Source organism: Cupressus sempervirens, chromosome 8 (genome assembly GCF_028749045.1).
Source record: "Cupressus sempervirens isolate cs-2001-9-10 chromosome 8, ASM2874904v1, whole genome shotgun sequence".
NCBI classification, from domain to species: domain Eukaryota; kingdom Viridiplantae; phylum Streptophyta; class Pinopsida; order Cupressales; family Cupressaceae; genus Cupressus; species Cupressus sempervirens.
Window position 1 is genome coordinate 392,411,570 of NC_143125.1, and position 17,440 is coordinate 392,429,009.

At 35.4% G+C, this 17,440-nt stretch overlaps 1 protein-coding gene across 1 annotated transcript in view; it reads right to left on the bottom strand.

The window, feature by feature from the left end:
- LOC149542938 (Peroxisomal membrane 22 kDa (Mpv17/PMP22) family protein) overlaps positions 1 to 17,440 on the bottom strand; it is a 92,621-nt gene that overhangs the window by 17,546 nt on the left and 57,635 nt on the right. The window contains exons 4-5 of the mRNA XM_089797874.1: positions 14,244 to 14,314; positions 14,036 to 14,121 (exon numbers count right to left, since the gene is read on the bottom strand). Of these exons, the coding sequence (XP_089654000.1) occupies positions 14,036 to 14,121; positions 14,244 to 14,314 (157 nt within the window). The remainder of the gene's footprint in view (positions 1 to 14,035; positions 14,122 to 14,243; positions 14,315 to 17,440) is intronic.

Consider the following 17,440-nt stretch of genomic DNA (forward strand, 5'->3'; position numbering starts at 1 on the left):
ATGTTTGAATATGACAAACTTTACAATGTGACAATTTGATCTTCGTGAGAATAGTAGTGCAAAATAGTATAGCCAATTATATTATGTGGAGCAATGGAATAACATGGGACTAAATGAGTCGTTGCCACCAAAGTAATTGTATTCAAATAATAAATTAAATTTCATCAATCTGAGAACGAAATACAAAGTAAAATATTAGAAATGATATTGTCACATCCCTTTTTATTTGATACTTTTATGCTCATGCCTTTATTAATGGATGCCCTAGATGAAATTTACTATTTCCAATAATGGTTTTGTAAATGTACCCTAAGCGGGAAAGACCTAATCTAAGAGTGATTTTATTGCCCTAAATGATTTTGATTACAATGGTTTTGTTGCTCTAAATGGTTTTGATTATAATGATACTATGGTATAGTTTTTGTGCCCTAGGTAGTATATGTGGACTAACCGTGGTTTTGCAGAATTTGCCCTAGGTGGATTCCAGTTTTGGCATTTACAATATCTCTAACTCAAACTCCTAATTAGTTTAAGTAGTATATCTTAATTATGATTAAAAAAAATTGTTGGTTGGCACGTGGATTAAAATTGATGATAATAGAAAAATGCTCATTGATATAGCAGTGTAATTACATGAAGATGTTTTGTTTCTATACAACTTGATATCAAGGTTTAACCACTCGTGTCATTGGATGCAGGAAGAACGTGAAACACACTCGAAGGGGGAGGAGGCATCACCGAGAAAGAAGATGTGGGATGATCAAGTTCCAAACCCTAGAAGTAGTAAGACATGACAATTTCACCTAGATGGCCAAGGTAACTTCAACTTAAGGGATTCACCATTTCATTTTACCCTAAGCAATGACAATTATTATCTCAAAATTTACCTTGATAAATCAAGAGTCACAAGGACCACCTTCTATCATATCCTATTTAATTCATTTTGACTTCCCCAATCAAAGGAAAAAAAATTCCCACTTAGCTTAGTTATTATTAATTTGGACAAAGTCTTAATATAATGGAAACATCATAAAATTTACATCCGACCAACACCAACTTGGCTTAGGCCATTCTCCCATCATAATTCATATCATGGTAATTACTTTCCTATACATACGTTCCTTTTTCTTTTAGTCACTTTATTTTAATCACTGACTTCCAACTCTAACGTTGGATATATATTATAACTCCAATTACCGCCTCTTACATCTCTATTTTATCACGCCCGATCTTATGATATCTTACTACGAGTTCAATTTTAGGGAAGTAAGACTTAAGCCTCGCCAACATTAGAAATTGTCTTATGTTATAAACCTCACGCAATTGAATTATGTGGCACAATGGAAGTGGCTAGAGATAGAGCCACATGAATGATTAGGTGGCTAGGAATGTTAAGGGTTCCTTGGTGTGCGTGAGAGAAGGGGTGGGGAATATTTAATCAAAAACTTAGTATATGCAAGCATTACCACCACCTCACAATATAAGGCAAGGAAAAACAGTTGTACAATTCTTGGATGGCACTGTTGATAGCAGACAACCTGTCTAAAAGAGAATCAGCGGCACAAGACTTGAAGGACTAGAGACAGCAGTGATAAGCCTCACCTTATACTAGTAGACACACGTATTTAATCAGGCAAGTAACTCGATGCCAACAGACCGCTGCTTGATTTGTCACAATGAAATCACTCTCTTCTTCTGAAAAGAATAACTGAGCTTTAATTTACTAAACGTTTCCATAGCAAATGCACTCTTTCAATAAATCTTGAATGAACGTAGCTGAGTCTTACTCTATTGATAAATAGTTAGCAAGAACATTTTTCTCCTTGCATCCTGGAATAGAAAATAGAAGTTCATTCGAGTGTCAATGGAGAAACTGTTATTTTCTTGTCTCCATCACTTTACGAGCAGTATAGTAGTGATTTTGAACTAGAAAACTATAGAGCTGCTGATAGCAAAAGAAAAAGAAGAGTTTACTAAATGCTAGAGGTATGGAAGACTCCGTAGTTAATACTTATTCAAAAGTTTGTCTTTAATTTCCTACTGAGCTTCTTGATAGTCAATCAGACCTTTTTGAAAACAAGAACCGAGAACTAGATACAAGTCTAAGATTGAGATACAATAAGCCAAGAACTGATGGTAATTGGAAAGGAGATTAAGTATGTCATTGCTGTTAAAAGATTAGCAGTCTCCATTCCAACCTAACTCTAGCAAACCATTAAAACTAAACTAGTCAAGTACAGGTACATATAAAGCTGAACAGTAGTGGAGTTGTTACTCTCTGGATTAGGAAAATTAATTCCTATGAACAACATATGTGATGACATGTATAAATATCAGTAAGAAGCATGCTTACTCCAAACCACAACTGGACCTCAGGACCAAGATGAAATTAAAAACAGCAGTCATGTAACATACAGTCAAATAATTGGAAGATTGAATCCAAACTAGAATCCATTGGATCATTCTCTTAAAACTGATGTAAAATAAAAATAACATACAGCACATGTTAGAGGAGTAGACTAAGTCTTGAATGGTAAGACATTAATTCTTCCTTCCAGATGGATCTCTAGAGAATGATCATATTGCATAGTGTAACCAGTTAGTGTAATCCAAAAACTATAAAGGAACTGAAAATACAAGAGGTCATAATAAGAAACCTTCAGATGACAATCTCAGGAGAGAATATCCTAAATCTCGGATCAAATGGGAAGGTGAGATGATGACTCCAGCTTAAAGAAAATCCTTGGCCAAGGTAAGACTAATGGATGTCAGAATAGAGTAACCAGATACATCCATGACAGAAGTTGTACTAGAGTAGTTGTGGGCTACAGAATGCGACAGATCACGATGTAAGCATCTCTACACCAAATTCCCAGGATCCTGACTTGATCATCCACCATCCCTCGCGGAGGGTCGTCTGCTTTGAATCTTGAAGCAGCCTAGGAGGAGTCGAATTATGAGCCATGGTTAGGTGGTTAAACACCCCAGTGATGCCTTTCCCCCCAACCGAGCCACAAGACGAAGACCTAGGTGCATTGTTCAAGCAGAATGTTCTCTACCAAACTCAGCCTCTATGCACAATTGTGAGTATTCTTCTTTCACTTTGTTGCAAGTACTTTCCACAATAATAGAAAAGTAAAATATGCATTTAGAAAGATAAAGTTATATTTTCGTTATCTTGTTTCGTAGCTCATTTAAACTATTTTGTATTGAGAAACAAGTTGCTAAATGTTAATTTACTTTTCAATACTCATGCTTGTTAGGTATAGAGAGAGTGTAGTTAACTATGCTATGTACTTTCTTCTTCTTTTTTAAATTACCTACCGCTTCCAACCACTTTTAAAACAAAACTTCTTAGATTATCATAAACTTTTGTTGTAAATTATCCGCATGCTATATATGGTATCAAAGCGTCAGTTTCAACACTAGACCTGGGCTCGTCCACAACTAGTAGAAAACTGACACGGGCATTTTTGGAATGTTTTTCCAAGATGCCCATCATAATCCACACCAAACGAAAGAGTCCTCGTGACCCAAGCAAGGTATGGATAGCTAACGTTCTGAGTGAGACTTCGACTACTCACAAAGGAACCCTTGTCTGACCATGAAAATATAGCAAGTGCACTCTAGATAATTAGGTGTCAGAGACACAGATGAACTCTCTAAATAAGAGCAGAGGTTAAGGTTGCTCTACGAGCAGGAAAACCTAAATCAGCACCAAAACGCCAGCACAAAACAACAAGTTGCCCCAACACAAACAATAACACAAGAACAAAAACCAAATGATCCCACATCTAGGCCATGACAGCTACAACACTCACCACCCTACGGCCAGGAATGATACCTTTTGACTTCCCTGATCAAGAAGAGCCCATCACAGGCAATGAGGGTGAAGAACTAGACATGGGGTGTACCCAGTAGGGCCACCTAGAACAAAACAAAAAAATTTGTTGACCCTTTTTAATGTAATATAAATTTTGTTGTGACTCCTTTTTTGGCTTATGCATAAGTGAATAATTTTTTTTTTTAAATTATTGTGCATGATAAATTGCCAACTACTTGTTTTTGCATCCATCGTTTTTTAATATATTTTTAAAAATATATAATAAATAAATCAAAATAAATTTATCTCAGCTCTCAATAGTAACTTTGTTTCCTCCAAAATGGGAGACAACTAGGACGGCCTGTCTAACTCATCATCACAGAAGTTGGATCAATTACTAGCAATGATGATGCAAACCTAGAACAAGTTAGATGCTCTTGAGGTCAAACTCAAGACCATAGAGGGGTTAGAAAACGAGGAATCAGAATTTAGAACACAGAGTAAGCAAGAACACACTCATCATACTCACTCCAACAAAGAAGAATGAGAAATGGGACACACTAACCACACTGAATCCCATAGGGAAAGGCATTCTGACCACAAGACACACAGCATGGGGGTAACCAAGGGTTGGAAATCATGACTGATGACATGAAAAAGGTTAAACCACCCCAGTTTGATGGAGCAACATTTGGAGATGTAGCAAAAGCCTAGTTGATAGGGATGAAAAAGTATTTTGAAATCTGGGATTATACAGAGATACAGAAAGCAATTTGGGGATCACACCAACTAATGGGGGAAATCATCAGTTAGTGGGAGAGCAAGAAAGCAGAATTAAGGCAAACTAGAACATTTGTTACTTAGACAAGATTTGTTCAACTCTTTAGGCAGAGGTGGCTCTCACAATTGTTCTATGAGTAAAAGCTGGCTGAATTTCAAGAACTTAGGGAAGGGGATAAATCAATGCACGAGTACACCGAAAAGTTCAACAAATTGTTAAAGTATGTCCCTAAGTTAAAGGATAATGGGATATACCGGCTCAGAAAACACATTATAGGACTCAACAACAGGATAGGAACCGTGGATGTGTTATGCCCGACTTCTACCACGGAGGCATATGAGAAAGCAGTTCGACAAGAATTGAAATTAAAAAAGGATGATTCCATTAGGGATAAAAATCGAGGAAAGAAGAGATGGAGTCATAACCATCAGCTCCACAAATGCAAAACAGAGGAGGCAAACGAAGATTGGGTTGATAAAAAGGGCAAAGGTAATACTTATGTAAACTGGAGTAACAAAAAAAAACAATTGAGAGGTCAAAAGAATACTGGACCAATAGTCAAGAGAGGAGAAAAAAGGGGCCTCCTAGCGGATACTTTACGTGTGGGGGCGAACATTATGCCAATCAATGCCCCAAAAGGAACCAAAATGCCTCAGTGCCAAAGACCCACTTCCAAGCCAGCAAAATGCATTTCAACAGAGAATTCATGTGGCTGTAAATGATCAGCAAGCAGATTTTCAAGTGGCACCAATAGAAGTGACAGGTTCACTCTATGGAAACTCAGTTTTTATTCTCATAGATACTAGAGCTATAGAAAATTTCATTAGTCCTAAACTCTTAAGTCGTTTTCCAAAACGAACAGGGTTCATGGGAAAGCTGTGGACTATGGAATATGCAAACCAGTCCAAAGTTCGGGTGGAGCAATGCTTGTTTGAGGCTGAGTTGGAACTTCCATGGTTTTCTACTAAAGTCAACTTTTCTAGCACCCCTAGGCTCATATGATGTTATTCTAGGAATGAAGTGGCTGTAGCAACATAAAGCCTGGGTGGATTGTTTTACAAAGGGTCAAATGTTTTGATGACGTAGGTAACCCTGTAACCATTCAAGGAGTTGGGCGAAATATGAAACTCTGACAATTCTCGACATCTCAACTTAGGCAAAGTGAAAAGAAGGGATGCCAGCTATTCATGGTCAAAAAGGAAGAGATTGTAGGACCCATTGATGTTATTCGTTCGAACGAATACATAATATTTGATATGGAAAATCTGACGAATCAGGAACAAAAGGAAGCATTTGAGGAGAAGTACCCTTATTTGAAGGATTTGAAAGATGTTTCCCGAAGATTTACCAAGGATGCCCCGAAGCAGGTATTTGACTTCTCTATGACCTAATTCTCGAGGTTGAACCTATATCGAAGGCACCATAAAGAATGACTACAATGGAGTTAGTAGAACTTAAGGCTCAACTTCAAGAATTGCTAGATTAAGGTTTGATTAGGCCCAACGTTTCACTGTGGGGAGCACCAGTACTATTTGTTAAGAAGAAGGACGGAACATTAAAGCTCTACATGACTACATAATGCTTAATTAGGTTACAATAAGGAATAAATGCTATTTACCTCACATTGACAATCTCTTCAATCAAATGCATGGGGCCATAGTCTTCTCCAAAATAAACTTACAATTAGGATACCACTAGTTGAGATTGAAAGATGAAGGCATCCATAAAACAGCTTTTAGAACTTGTTACGACCATTACAAGTTCACCATTTCCCCTTTGGATTGACTAATGCACCGGCTGCATTTATGAACTTGATAAACAATATTTTCCATGATTGTTCGGACAAATTTGTCCTAGTATTTCTCGATGACATACTTATCTATTTGAAAGATGAGGAAGAACACCTACAGCATCTGCACTTTGTTCTTCAGTGTCTATGTGAGCATAAGTTATATGGAAAGTTATCAAAATGTGCATTCTGCCAATAGAAAATCCAATACCTTGGACATATAATTTCTAGAAACGGAATAGTCATTGATCCTGCCAAGATAAAAGCTATAGTAGAATGGTCAGCACCTAAGAATGTTCAAGAGGTCAGAAGTTTTATTGGCCTAGCCGGTTACTACCATAAATTCGTCCTTAATTTCTCACGAATATCCTTTTCGATTACCTCCCTTCAACATAAGGGTAAGAGGTTTGAAAGGACAAGCAAGTGTCAGCAAGTCTTTGATTTACTTAAAGAAAAGCTCAAGCCTTTTTAATGGATTCCCTAGATGTAATTTAGTATTTCCAATAATGGTTTTGTAAATGTGCCCTAAGTGGGGAAAGATCTAATCTAACAATGGTTTTATTGACCTAAATGGTTTTGATTACAGTGGTTTTGTTGCCCTAAATGGTTTTGATTATAATGATATAGTGGTATAGTTTTTGTGCCCTATGTGGTATATGTGAACTAACCGTGGTTTTGCATCCTTTGCCCTAGATGGATTCTGGTTTTGGCGTTTATGATATCTCTAACTCTAACTCTAAACTCTCAAGTAGTATATATAAATTACAATTTAAAAAACACTTGATTTACATGTGGAATAAAATTCATGATAATAGAAAAATGCTCATTGATATACCAGTGTAATTACATTAAGAAGTTTTGTTTCTATATAACTAGATATCAAGGTTTAACCACTCGTGTGATTGGATGCGAGAAGAACATGAAACAAACCTGAAGGGGGATGAGGCATCACCAAGAAAGGGGATGTGAGATGATCAAGTTCCAAATTGAAGTGGTAAGACCTAACAATTTCACATAGATGGCCAAGGTGACTTCAACTTGAGGTATTCACCATTTCATTTTATCCTGAGCAATAGTAATTATTATCCCAAAATTTATCTTGATCAATCAAGAGTCATGGGGACCAACTTGTATCCTATCCTATTTTGTTCATTTTGATTTCCCCAATTTTAAAAAAAAAATACCCACTTAACTTTGTTATTATTAATTTGGACAAAGTCTTAATATAATAGAAACATTAGAAAAAAATTATCCGACCAGCACCATTTTGGCTTAGGCCATTCTCCCATCATAATTCATATCATGGTGATTACTCTCCTATAGATACATTACTTTTTTTTTAATCACTTAATTATTTTAATCACTGACTTCCAACTCTAATGTTGGATATAATTCCAATTATAGCCTCTTACATCTCTATTTTATCACACCCAACCTTATGATATCTTGGGACCGCGAGTTCAATTTTAGGGAAGACAGACTAGCACCTCGCCAACATTAGGTATTATCTTATGTTATAAACCTCATGCAATTGAATTACGCAGCACGACGGAAGTGGCCAAAGATAGAGCCACGTGAATGATTGGGTAGCTAGGAATGTTAGGGGTTCCTTGGTGTATGTAGGAGAGAAGGGAAGGGGAATATTTAAACAAAAACTTAGTATATGCGAGCATTACCACCTACTCACGATAGAAGGAAAGGAAACACAATTATACAATTCTTGGATGACACAGTTGATAGCAGACAACCTGTCTAAGAGAGAATCAGTGGCACAACAATTGAAGGACTAGAGACGACAGTGATAAGCCTCACCTTATCCTAGAAGACACGTGTATTTAATCAGGCAAGTAACTCGATGCCAACAGATCGCTGCTTGATTGGTCAGAATGAAATCACTCTCTTCTTCTAAAAAGAATAACTAAGTTTTAAATTACTAAATGTTTCCATAGCAAACGCATTCTTTCTATAAATCTTGATTGAATGTAGCTGAATCTTGCTCTATTGTTAAGTACTTAGCAAGAACGGTTTTCTCCTTGCATTCTGGAATAGAAAATAGAAGTTCATTCAGGTGTCAATGAAGGAACTGTTGTTTTCTTGTCTCCGACACTTTATGAGCAGTATAGCAATAACTTTGAACTAGAGAACTATAGAGCTGCAGATAGCAAAAGGAAAAAAAGAGTTTACTAAATCCTAGAGGTATGGCAGACTCTAAATCCTAGAGGTATGACAGACTCTGTAGTTTATAATTATTCAAAAGCTTGTCTTTCAATTCCTACTGAGCTTCTTGATAGTCAATCAGACCTTTTTGAAAACAAGAACAGAGAACTAAATAAAAGTTTAAGATTGAGATACAATAAGCCAAGAACCTATGGTAATCGGAAAGGAGATTAAGTATGACATTACTGTTAAAAGATTAGCAGCCTCTGTTCCAACCTAACTCTACCATTAAAACCAAACTAGTCAAGTACAGGTACATATACAGCTGAACAGTAGTGGGGTTGTTACTCCCTGGATTAGGAAAATTAATTCCTATGAACAACAAATATGATGACCTGTATAAATATCAATAAGAAGCATGCTTACTCCAAACCACGACTGGACCCCAGGACCCAGATGAAAATGAAAACAGCAGTCATGTAATATACAGTCATAATCGCAAGATTGAATCCAAACTAGAATCCATTGTATCATTCTCTTAAAACTGATGTAAACTCAAAATAACATACAGCACATGTTAGAGGAGTAGACTAACTCTCGAACAGTAAGACATTAATTCTTCCTTCCAGATGGGATCTCTAGAGAATGATCATATAGCATAGTGTAACTGGTTAGTGCAATCCAAAAGCTAAAAAAGAACTGAAAAATACACAAGGTCATAATAAGAAATGTTCAGATAACAATCTCGGTAGAGAATATCCTAAATCTAGGATCAAATGGGAAGGTGAGACAACGACTCCAGCTTAAGGAAAATCCTTGGCCAAGGTAAGAGTAATGGCTGTCATTGTCAATATAGAGTTGCTAGATACATCCATGATAGAAGCCGTACTAGAGTAGTCGTAGGCTATGGAATGCAATTGATCACAATGTAAGCATCTCTACACTAGAATCCATGGAAATTGACTTGATCATCCACCATCCCTCGTGGAGGGTCGAGTCTTCTTTGATTCTCGAAGCAGCCAAGGATGGGTCAAATTATGATCCATGGTTGGGTGGTTAAATGCCCCAGTGATTCCTTTTCCCTCAACTAAGCACAAGATGAAGATCTAGGTGCATTGCTCAAGCAAAACATTCTCTACAAAAATCAACCTCTATACACTAGGGGGGATTGCTAACCACTGAAACTACAAATATAGAATATGAAGGATCCTGCACCTCGAAAACTACAATGGTATATAACTGCAACTAGAATTTGGATACAAAAAAAACATCCAATTCTCATGACTCCTACAATGCCAAACACGGCCTTCTAAAGAGCTCTTCAAAGTTTCCCGAAGGAAAACGAAATAGCCAAAATACTTTATTTATTATTTTATTACTTGGGCCCCTCTTTATTAAATAGTTAAAGGTGCTTGATAATATTATTTGAATTTTGGAACCACTCAAATTTACTAATTTAATTTTGTTTACTAAAAATTTGGGGACATTACAAATCCTTACCGCCCAAAGATTGCTTGCCCTCAAGAAATCTATCATCGAATGGTTTGCCCAGTGCGAAGCTCTAGGGTTCTAAACCAAGCACAAATGCCCATAGTCATATCCACTTAAATCTCCATGTCACAATATGACCATGTGCACACAAATCTCCATCAAGCTTCCTCTACTCTACTCTGATATAAAGGTTTCCATACCCAAAGTTATTAGGATCATCATCAAACAGCCCAAATTCCAAGTTGTTATGTCATCATGCCAATCAATCAATTCCCGAAAACGATAATCTAGAATCTCAAAACTCATCTACACATGTTCTTCCCATATAGATGCCACTCTTTTTGAAAAGCAATGATCATGTCTACTGCATGTTCTATAAAAGCAATAACTCCATACTCAACAAACTGTAGACCTTGCCAATGAAAAGGGTCATTGGTAGTGTTCAAATCTCTACCCAGTTGATTGATCAATATTGGTTTGGCAGGCTCCATGCTAGCACCCTTTTCAATCTCGTTGTCACGTAGGCTTAGGTTTTCTCCACTTGTAAGCATAGTAGAAGAATCTTGTGTATCCTCATGTGGCTCTTCATCTTCCTCATCACCCTTAGTGTCATCACCAACCTCCTTTTCCTTGAGCAATTGAGACTTTAAATTTTTCTTCAATATGCTTAAATAAATTATTGACCAATCTACATGCTGCAATAAAAGGGAAGCACTCTTGATTATGAATAGTCCATAGCATAGTTATGATTGGTTGGGATATTACATCGATCCCCTCAATACATGAAACCATAATATCTCTGTGGCAAAGAAAATCTTCTATAGTGGTGGTCTTTATTGTGACCAAAAAGTGATGAAATATATTGTGGATCAAATCTTGCAATCCTAGATGTAAGAGGAGGTTACTTTGATTTTTGCAAAGATCTCCAGTATTGTAAATCTTCTAGCAAATGGATCACTATTGATGTCATCAAGGTTTTGAATGTTGTTAGTAAATAAGTACATTATCTTTCTCATGGTGTCATTATCCGTACTTGAGGAGCTAAGATTCTTGAAAGCTCATTTAGGCATGTAGCTGCTAGCTTGATTTCCTTGTCGATTTCCTTGTCATGGTATCTCAATAGAATAGTTTGACTTAAAGTGATCTCAATTAGAGAAAGGATCCTTTCTACAAATCTTGAAGGTGACTGGTTCATCTTACTCAAAGATGCTTAAAATTGTATCTAATAGAATCGACACCATCACTGAGCTCTTTACCAATCTTTTGTAGCACATTCAACCACCATTGTGCATCACTGGCTGCCAATCCATGCTAATCTACTAAGAGACACCCACCTCTTTCAACAAGAGGCCTGAATCTCCCCAACTTCTTCATATGACCAAATTGACCACAATAGTTGTACAAATTTTATATTCTTTCAAAAATCATTAGGTTTGTCTTGTCCTTTTCGCAGAGCGGACTTGTCTTTCCCTTTGTCCTTGGCAATAAAAGCATATTCCAGACTTAATAGAGTAGTGCTTCTTCCATTTCTCCTGCTATAAAAGTTTGTTGCACAAATCATTACTTTGGGTCAACATTGCTAGACGTGATGTTTAGAGTCTCTATGAAATGCTCATAGGACTGTGGTAAACTTTACAATGAGATGACAACAATATCTTCTTCTTTCATCTTGTGACCAATAGCCTCTAGGTGTCATGAATGACTTTGATTTTCATCAAATGATCTTGCAAAAAGATTTTATCATCCATCATGATTGAGAACAACATATTTTTAAGGAAGAACACCCTACCTTTATCTAACTATTTGTGCATCGATTTCAAATGAGTCTAAATCTCTTTAGAATTCTTGCTTGAGGGAACTTCCAGAAGCATCTCATCAGCGACCAATAACTTGATGAGTATAATGGCTTCACAATTACGCTCATCAAACTTCTCCTGGTCTTTTCTTGCAACCATTGAATTAGTGGATTTACAGGTACAATTTGGTCAAGACAGCTACGCTTGAAGATGGTGAGCATATGTTGTTTCCATGTGTTGCAGTTTTTGCTATTAAAAAACAATCTACCTTCCAACATGAAGTTGGCTAATGAACCCATTCCTCCCTCTATCCGAAGTTACAAAGAATGAAGAAACCAAGAAAACCTTGCACAAGAATGACGAGAAAAAAACACACTAATTTGCCACACTACTACAGAATGAAAGCCTACAATTTTAAAAGTGAATAAATATGTGATTAGGAGGGGAAAATCCTGTGATTTACAGAACAGAATACGAAATTGCAAAGGAAACCCACAAGTTTTACAAGCTAAAAGAAACTGCAATTTTCTTTGTGAAAATCCATGATTTACAGGTGAAACAAACCCACAAGTTCAAGAAAAATCAATCCTACAACTTTTATTAGAAAGAATAAACAGAAAGATTCTAAGAATTTTAAGGGAAAAGGCCATAAATTTTTATTAATTTTTTTCCAAAAGCTCTAAGAAAAACCTCTGCTCTAATACCATAAATTATTGAAATAATCTGTATTAAAAGAAAGAACAAAAGACTGCTTAAATTAGAGATTACAAAAGATCTTTCTATAACGAGAACAATTGAAAACTAAGAAAGCAATACTATCCTAAGACATAATTGACCATTATAATACATATAACAATGTCATTATGATAAGAAACACCCAGCAACTTTGCCTTGTGACGATCAATGTACAATCAAGATGATGAACCCAATTTTTCACTCTCAATCAAGCTACAAGAAGCAATGAGCAACGAACAAATCAAACTGATCATGGTGCAAAGTTCAGGCTTTCAATAGAGACATATCTGAAACATCTAGGATAAAATATAAATACATCAAGGAATATGTGAAATAAATATTTACTTTGTAAAATACTGTATATAATTGTCAATGATAGTTGAAAGTCATTGTAGTCATTTAGAGTCGTTATTAAGTTAAATAGTAATTGTGTTCCTAAAAAAATTATAAATTGGGTACTGATCATTTGTATGGAATTTCATTTTCTTCATCTCTCAATATTTTCTCAACAAATACATTAATTTAATCTTATAAAATTTGAAAAGCATATATTTCAATGGCACAACCATAGTTGGCTGGCTCTACTTAGAATACAATTCTCATTCGAGTTCTCCCTAAGCCCTCAAGGTCAATTATAGATTATTAAGAAGCATACTAGAATCCCAGACAAGGCATTCCATTGTATACAATGTATGTGCTTCACATTGTCCAATGTCAAAGGCTAAAGCAATAACCAAATTAATGAAGTTTTGAGTCTAAGTTGTAAGAGTTTAGAAATACAACAGATCACATTTTCTGTTTTATTTTTTCCAATATGAAAAATTAAAATTGAAACACCCCAATAGCTTTTTATTGGGAGAGTTTCACATGCCTTTATGTATTAATCATAAACAGGGTTTTTTATGGTTGTTTTGGGGCACTCCACAAAGTAGCTAGGGTATCTTAACTTTCTGTGCATGAGAATTTTATATTCTGTCCTTTTTTGTTGTCTGGGTAATTTTATTTTGTTGAATTCTTCGAGCAGTTTGCCATTTTCAGGGAAACTAAAACATTGCTAATGCACACTATTTCTCCTTGTAACTTAGGTCTTATTGTTAAACTTTGGCTGCACACTTTTTAGTATTTTAGACTCAATATGTAGTCATCATCTACTAATTGAACTTTTAAAGGAAGTGCTCTTCCTCCCTCTTCTCTATCTCATTTATTGCTTGTGATCTAGATGACATCCCATTCTTAATGACATCTACATCTCTTCCCATTTCAAAGTCATTATTTCAAATGAAAGCTTTTTCATCAAACCAAAATTAAAACAGAAAAAAAGTACACTTTTGTTGGCTTTTATAACTTAAGAACACTAACCATATTAAACACCAACTTCTCCTAAGTATTAGAAATCTCTCTCTCCTTCTGTGTGTGTGCATTTGTAAGAGAAGGTCTAGAGACACCAAAAACAGTAGTTTTACCAGCAAGATGCAACAAAACTGTGAAATATAACACGGAATTGAATAGGCATATATTGGTAGTTCATCCAAGCTACTATCGGCCAAACCTGCATATAGACAAAATGACATTTTAATTTTAATAAAGCCTTATTGCGCCATTCCCTTTTAGAATCTTTCTATGATAATATTCTCTGATCAGAATATCAGATGGAAAAAAGAGTTTATTTACCTTCCATGCATTTAGTTGCACAGAGGGGTAGTCCTTTCTCAACTTATTCTTCACAAAATTCCATCGTCTTCCTGAAATAAGAAAGCAGCTAGAAGCATCAGATCAATGTCCTACATAAAAAAAATGAAAAGCAGGAAAATAAACAGTCATCCTAGAGAAACTACATGAAAATAAAATTTGCAAATTGAGATATATGAACTGGTGTTTTGAGTATTGAAAAGAACCCTAGCCACAAGACTATGGAATGTATCCAACCAAAAAAAAAAATGTTCGCTCTAACTTAGCCTTGCATCCCTATCCCTCAAACTGACATTTGACTGGAAAAAAAAACACATCGCCAAGCATAGCAAACTTAAATTAGTCCATTTAAAATCGTGGTAGATGAGTATTATACATTTGGGAGTGTAATAATTACATTGAAAAACTTTATAGCATACAAGATAGATTTCTCGATTCACAATTATTGTGATTAAGGAGGAAATACATAAGCTATCTATGTACCAAACTATAGGATGAAAAGTATTCTGCTTGTGTCTTTTCCCTTTTTCCTATTATAGAGGAGCAATCTTGTCCCTCTTAAATGATTTATCTGTCAAACTATCAGCATTTTAATTTGTACCTTTCATTAGAACAAAAAATTGTATATTATGCAAGGATAAACATTTTCTTCAAATTAGAAGGGAGCAACACAAGTTAAACATCTAGATTTTGGATGCTCATTGGAAACACAGGAAATTAAGTGTATTTTAGTTTTCAAGCAACAACACAAGGCTTATAAAGACTTCCTACTCAAGATGAGATATATCTTTTCTTGAAAGTTGAAAGTGAATGCTTACAATAGCTATCAAATACATGCCACTTCAATATGGGATCATCCAAGCCCACAAACAATCTTACTCACCCAAAAACAATGATTAATTTAATGATTAACATTCTGTCATCTTTTTATTGGGTCAATTTTGCTGCCAATTGTGGAGTCCACATACTGACTTGTCAACTAGGATTCCCTTAAAGGTTCAATTTCATCACTATTTCAGCTTTGTATGTATTATTGGAACTTGTTGGGTGGATATTTTGCAATTGACAGTTTCGTTAAAATCTAGTTGCCAAATAGGTAGACCAGCCACAGTTTATCAAACAAAGTCTCTCCTACCTTAAAGGGAAGACTCCCACTCCTCACCGTTCTTTGAATCAACACAAGGTAAGCAAGAAGTTAAGAAATTTACGAATATTCTTTCCTCTTAGCTTTCAGGAAAGAATCCACTTACCTACGGAGCGTGTAATGGGCAAGATTAAATCTCTAAGTACACTTCTGTTTAGTAGCTGAAAATAGTAATACTGTATTACTGATAAACCAATACCAACTCAAAGGCTGATTGAAAGCATACCGGTTTGGCTATAAATCTTGTTTAACTAATTTATAAGAAAAATTACTACCATTGGCGTGCAAAGACTTCCATAAATAGATGATTTCTATTCTATAACTTATTTGTAGTTTTAATCTATTCTATAAGAAAAACCTCTACAATTGGGGTACAATGACTTCCAGAAGTAGGAAAATTCTAACTATTTTTCATGAATTTTAGATGGTAACGTAAGCTACAGTCAAAGCTTCTAGTCTATACATTACCACAACTACTCCTAGTCAAAGCTCCAACTCCGATTGCTTCTTAACTCACTATGATCTACGATTAAACACATAATAATAACATGAATCAAAGACAATAGGCACAAATTACAGTCAAAACTTCTAATTTGCGCTATCACAATTTCTTCTAGTCAAGCTTCAAATCCAATTGCTTCCTTTATTCACTTTTCTCCCAAATTGGTACCACACAATCAAAGTTACGCTTGCACAAGTTTGGCAAAGCTTCCTTCCATACAACAAAAGATTATTTTTGCAATAAGAGGGACACTACTTATATAGGAAAAGAAGTGAGAAAAAGGAGGAAAAAGTGGAGGCAACTCAACCAACTTTGACCCAGTCTAACTAGGAAAGCAGAATTATTGGATTACATATCTAAAGGACATGCAATCAAATTACATGTATTAAAATCTCATGTAATTCATCCTCTCATACTACAACATGAAAAACAATTGAAGCAAATGTTGAGACTATTGATTATGAATGAATCAATCCTATAGATTGCCGGAAAAGGCCTTATATTTGATGATGCAATCTCAGATGATCACAAGATCGGGAGTTCATGTATTTCGTGCCACTGCAGTCAGCTTGATAATGATGGTGTTGTGTCTTTTGATAGCCTCTAACTATCTTTGATGAATTGTTCATTGTCATTTGAAAACTTGATGTGATTAAGCTTTTTCTCATTCAAGTTGTCGTGAATTCTCCTTTGTAGATTGGCACATTCTAGAATCTCTAACACTTTTAAAACCTTCTCGATGGTGTTTGTATGTAAACCTCTAACAACTTTTCCATCAGCACCTTTAACTCTCTCTTTTTTCTCTTTTTTTTGAAGCAAAGTGCTCAGTGCATTCCCACACAAACTCAAGTTCTCGAATAGCAATTAGGAAAATGGAGATCAAATGAATAATTGCTTCCTGAGAATCAAAGCATGTCTTGTTGACGAGATGTCTCTATTCTTTAAAGTTCTAACATATCTTGATTGAAGAGTGCACTGCAACATGAAGATAAAAACATCTTCCATGAGATACAAGTTGGTCTTTATTTGGCTTAGATCAGACTTCATTTGGGCTTAGTTTTGTGTACTTACTATTTGTGGTAAGTTGGTATTGATTGAGATGGACCCTTTCTATTTTTGGAAAGTGCATTTAGTCATGTGGAGAAATAATAGGTATGACTCCTATTTCAGACGACATATTTAAATAATGACTATTTTGGAAATTATTATATTTTTAGTGGCCAAATTATTATTAAATGGCTTATTATAAAGTTGTAATTTAACTTTATAATTTCACTTAAGTTGAGAGTAGAGTTATCATTGGAAAGTGTCATTTATTAATTAGTTAAGCCAAGGCAAGTGAGAGAATCTAAAGGAAGCTTCTAATTAAAGTTGTGTGGTGAAGCTTCTTGAGTGAAGTTACATTTTGACAACAAAAGGGATTTGGAGGTTATAACTACAAGCCCATTTGTTGAGAAAAACACGCTTGAATATATATTTTCTCTTGTTGCCTTTGTGGCTTTTCCTGAGTTTGAATTGTGTGCCCTTGCTGAA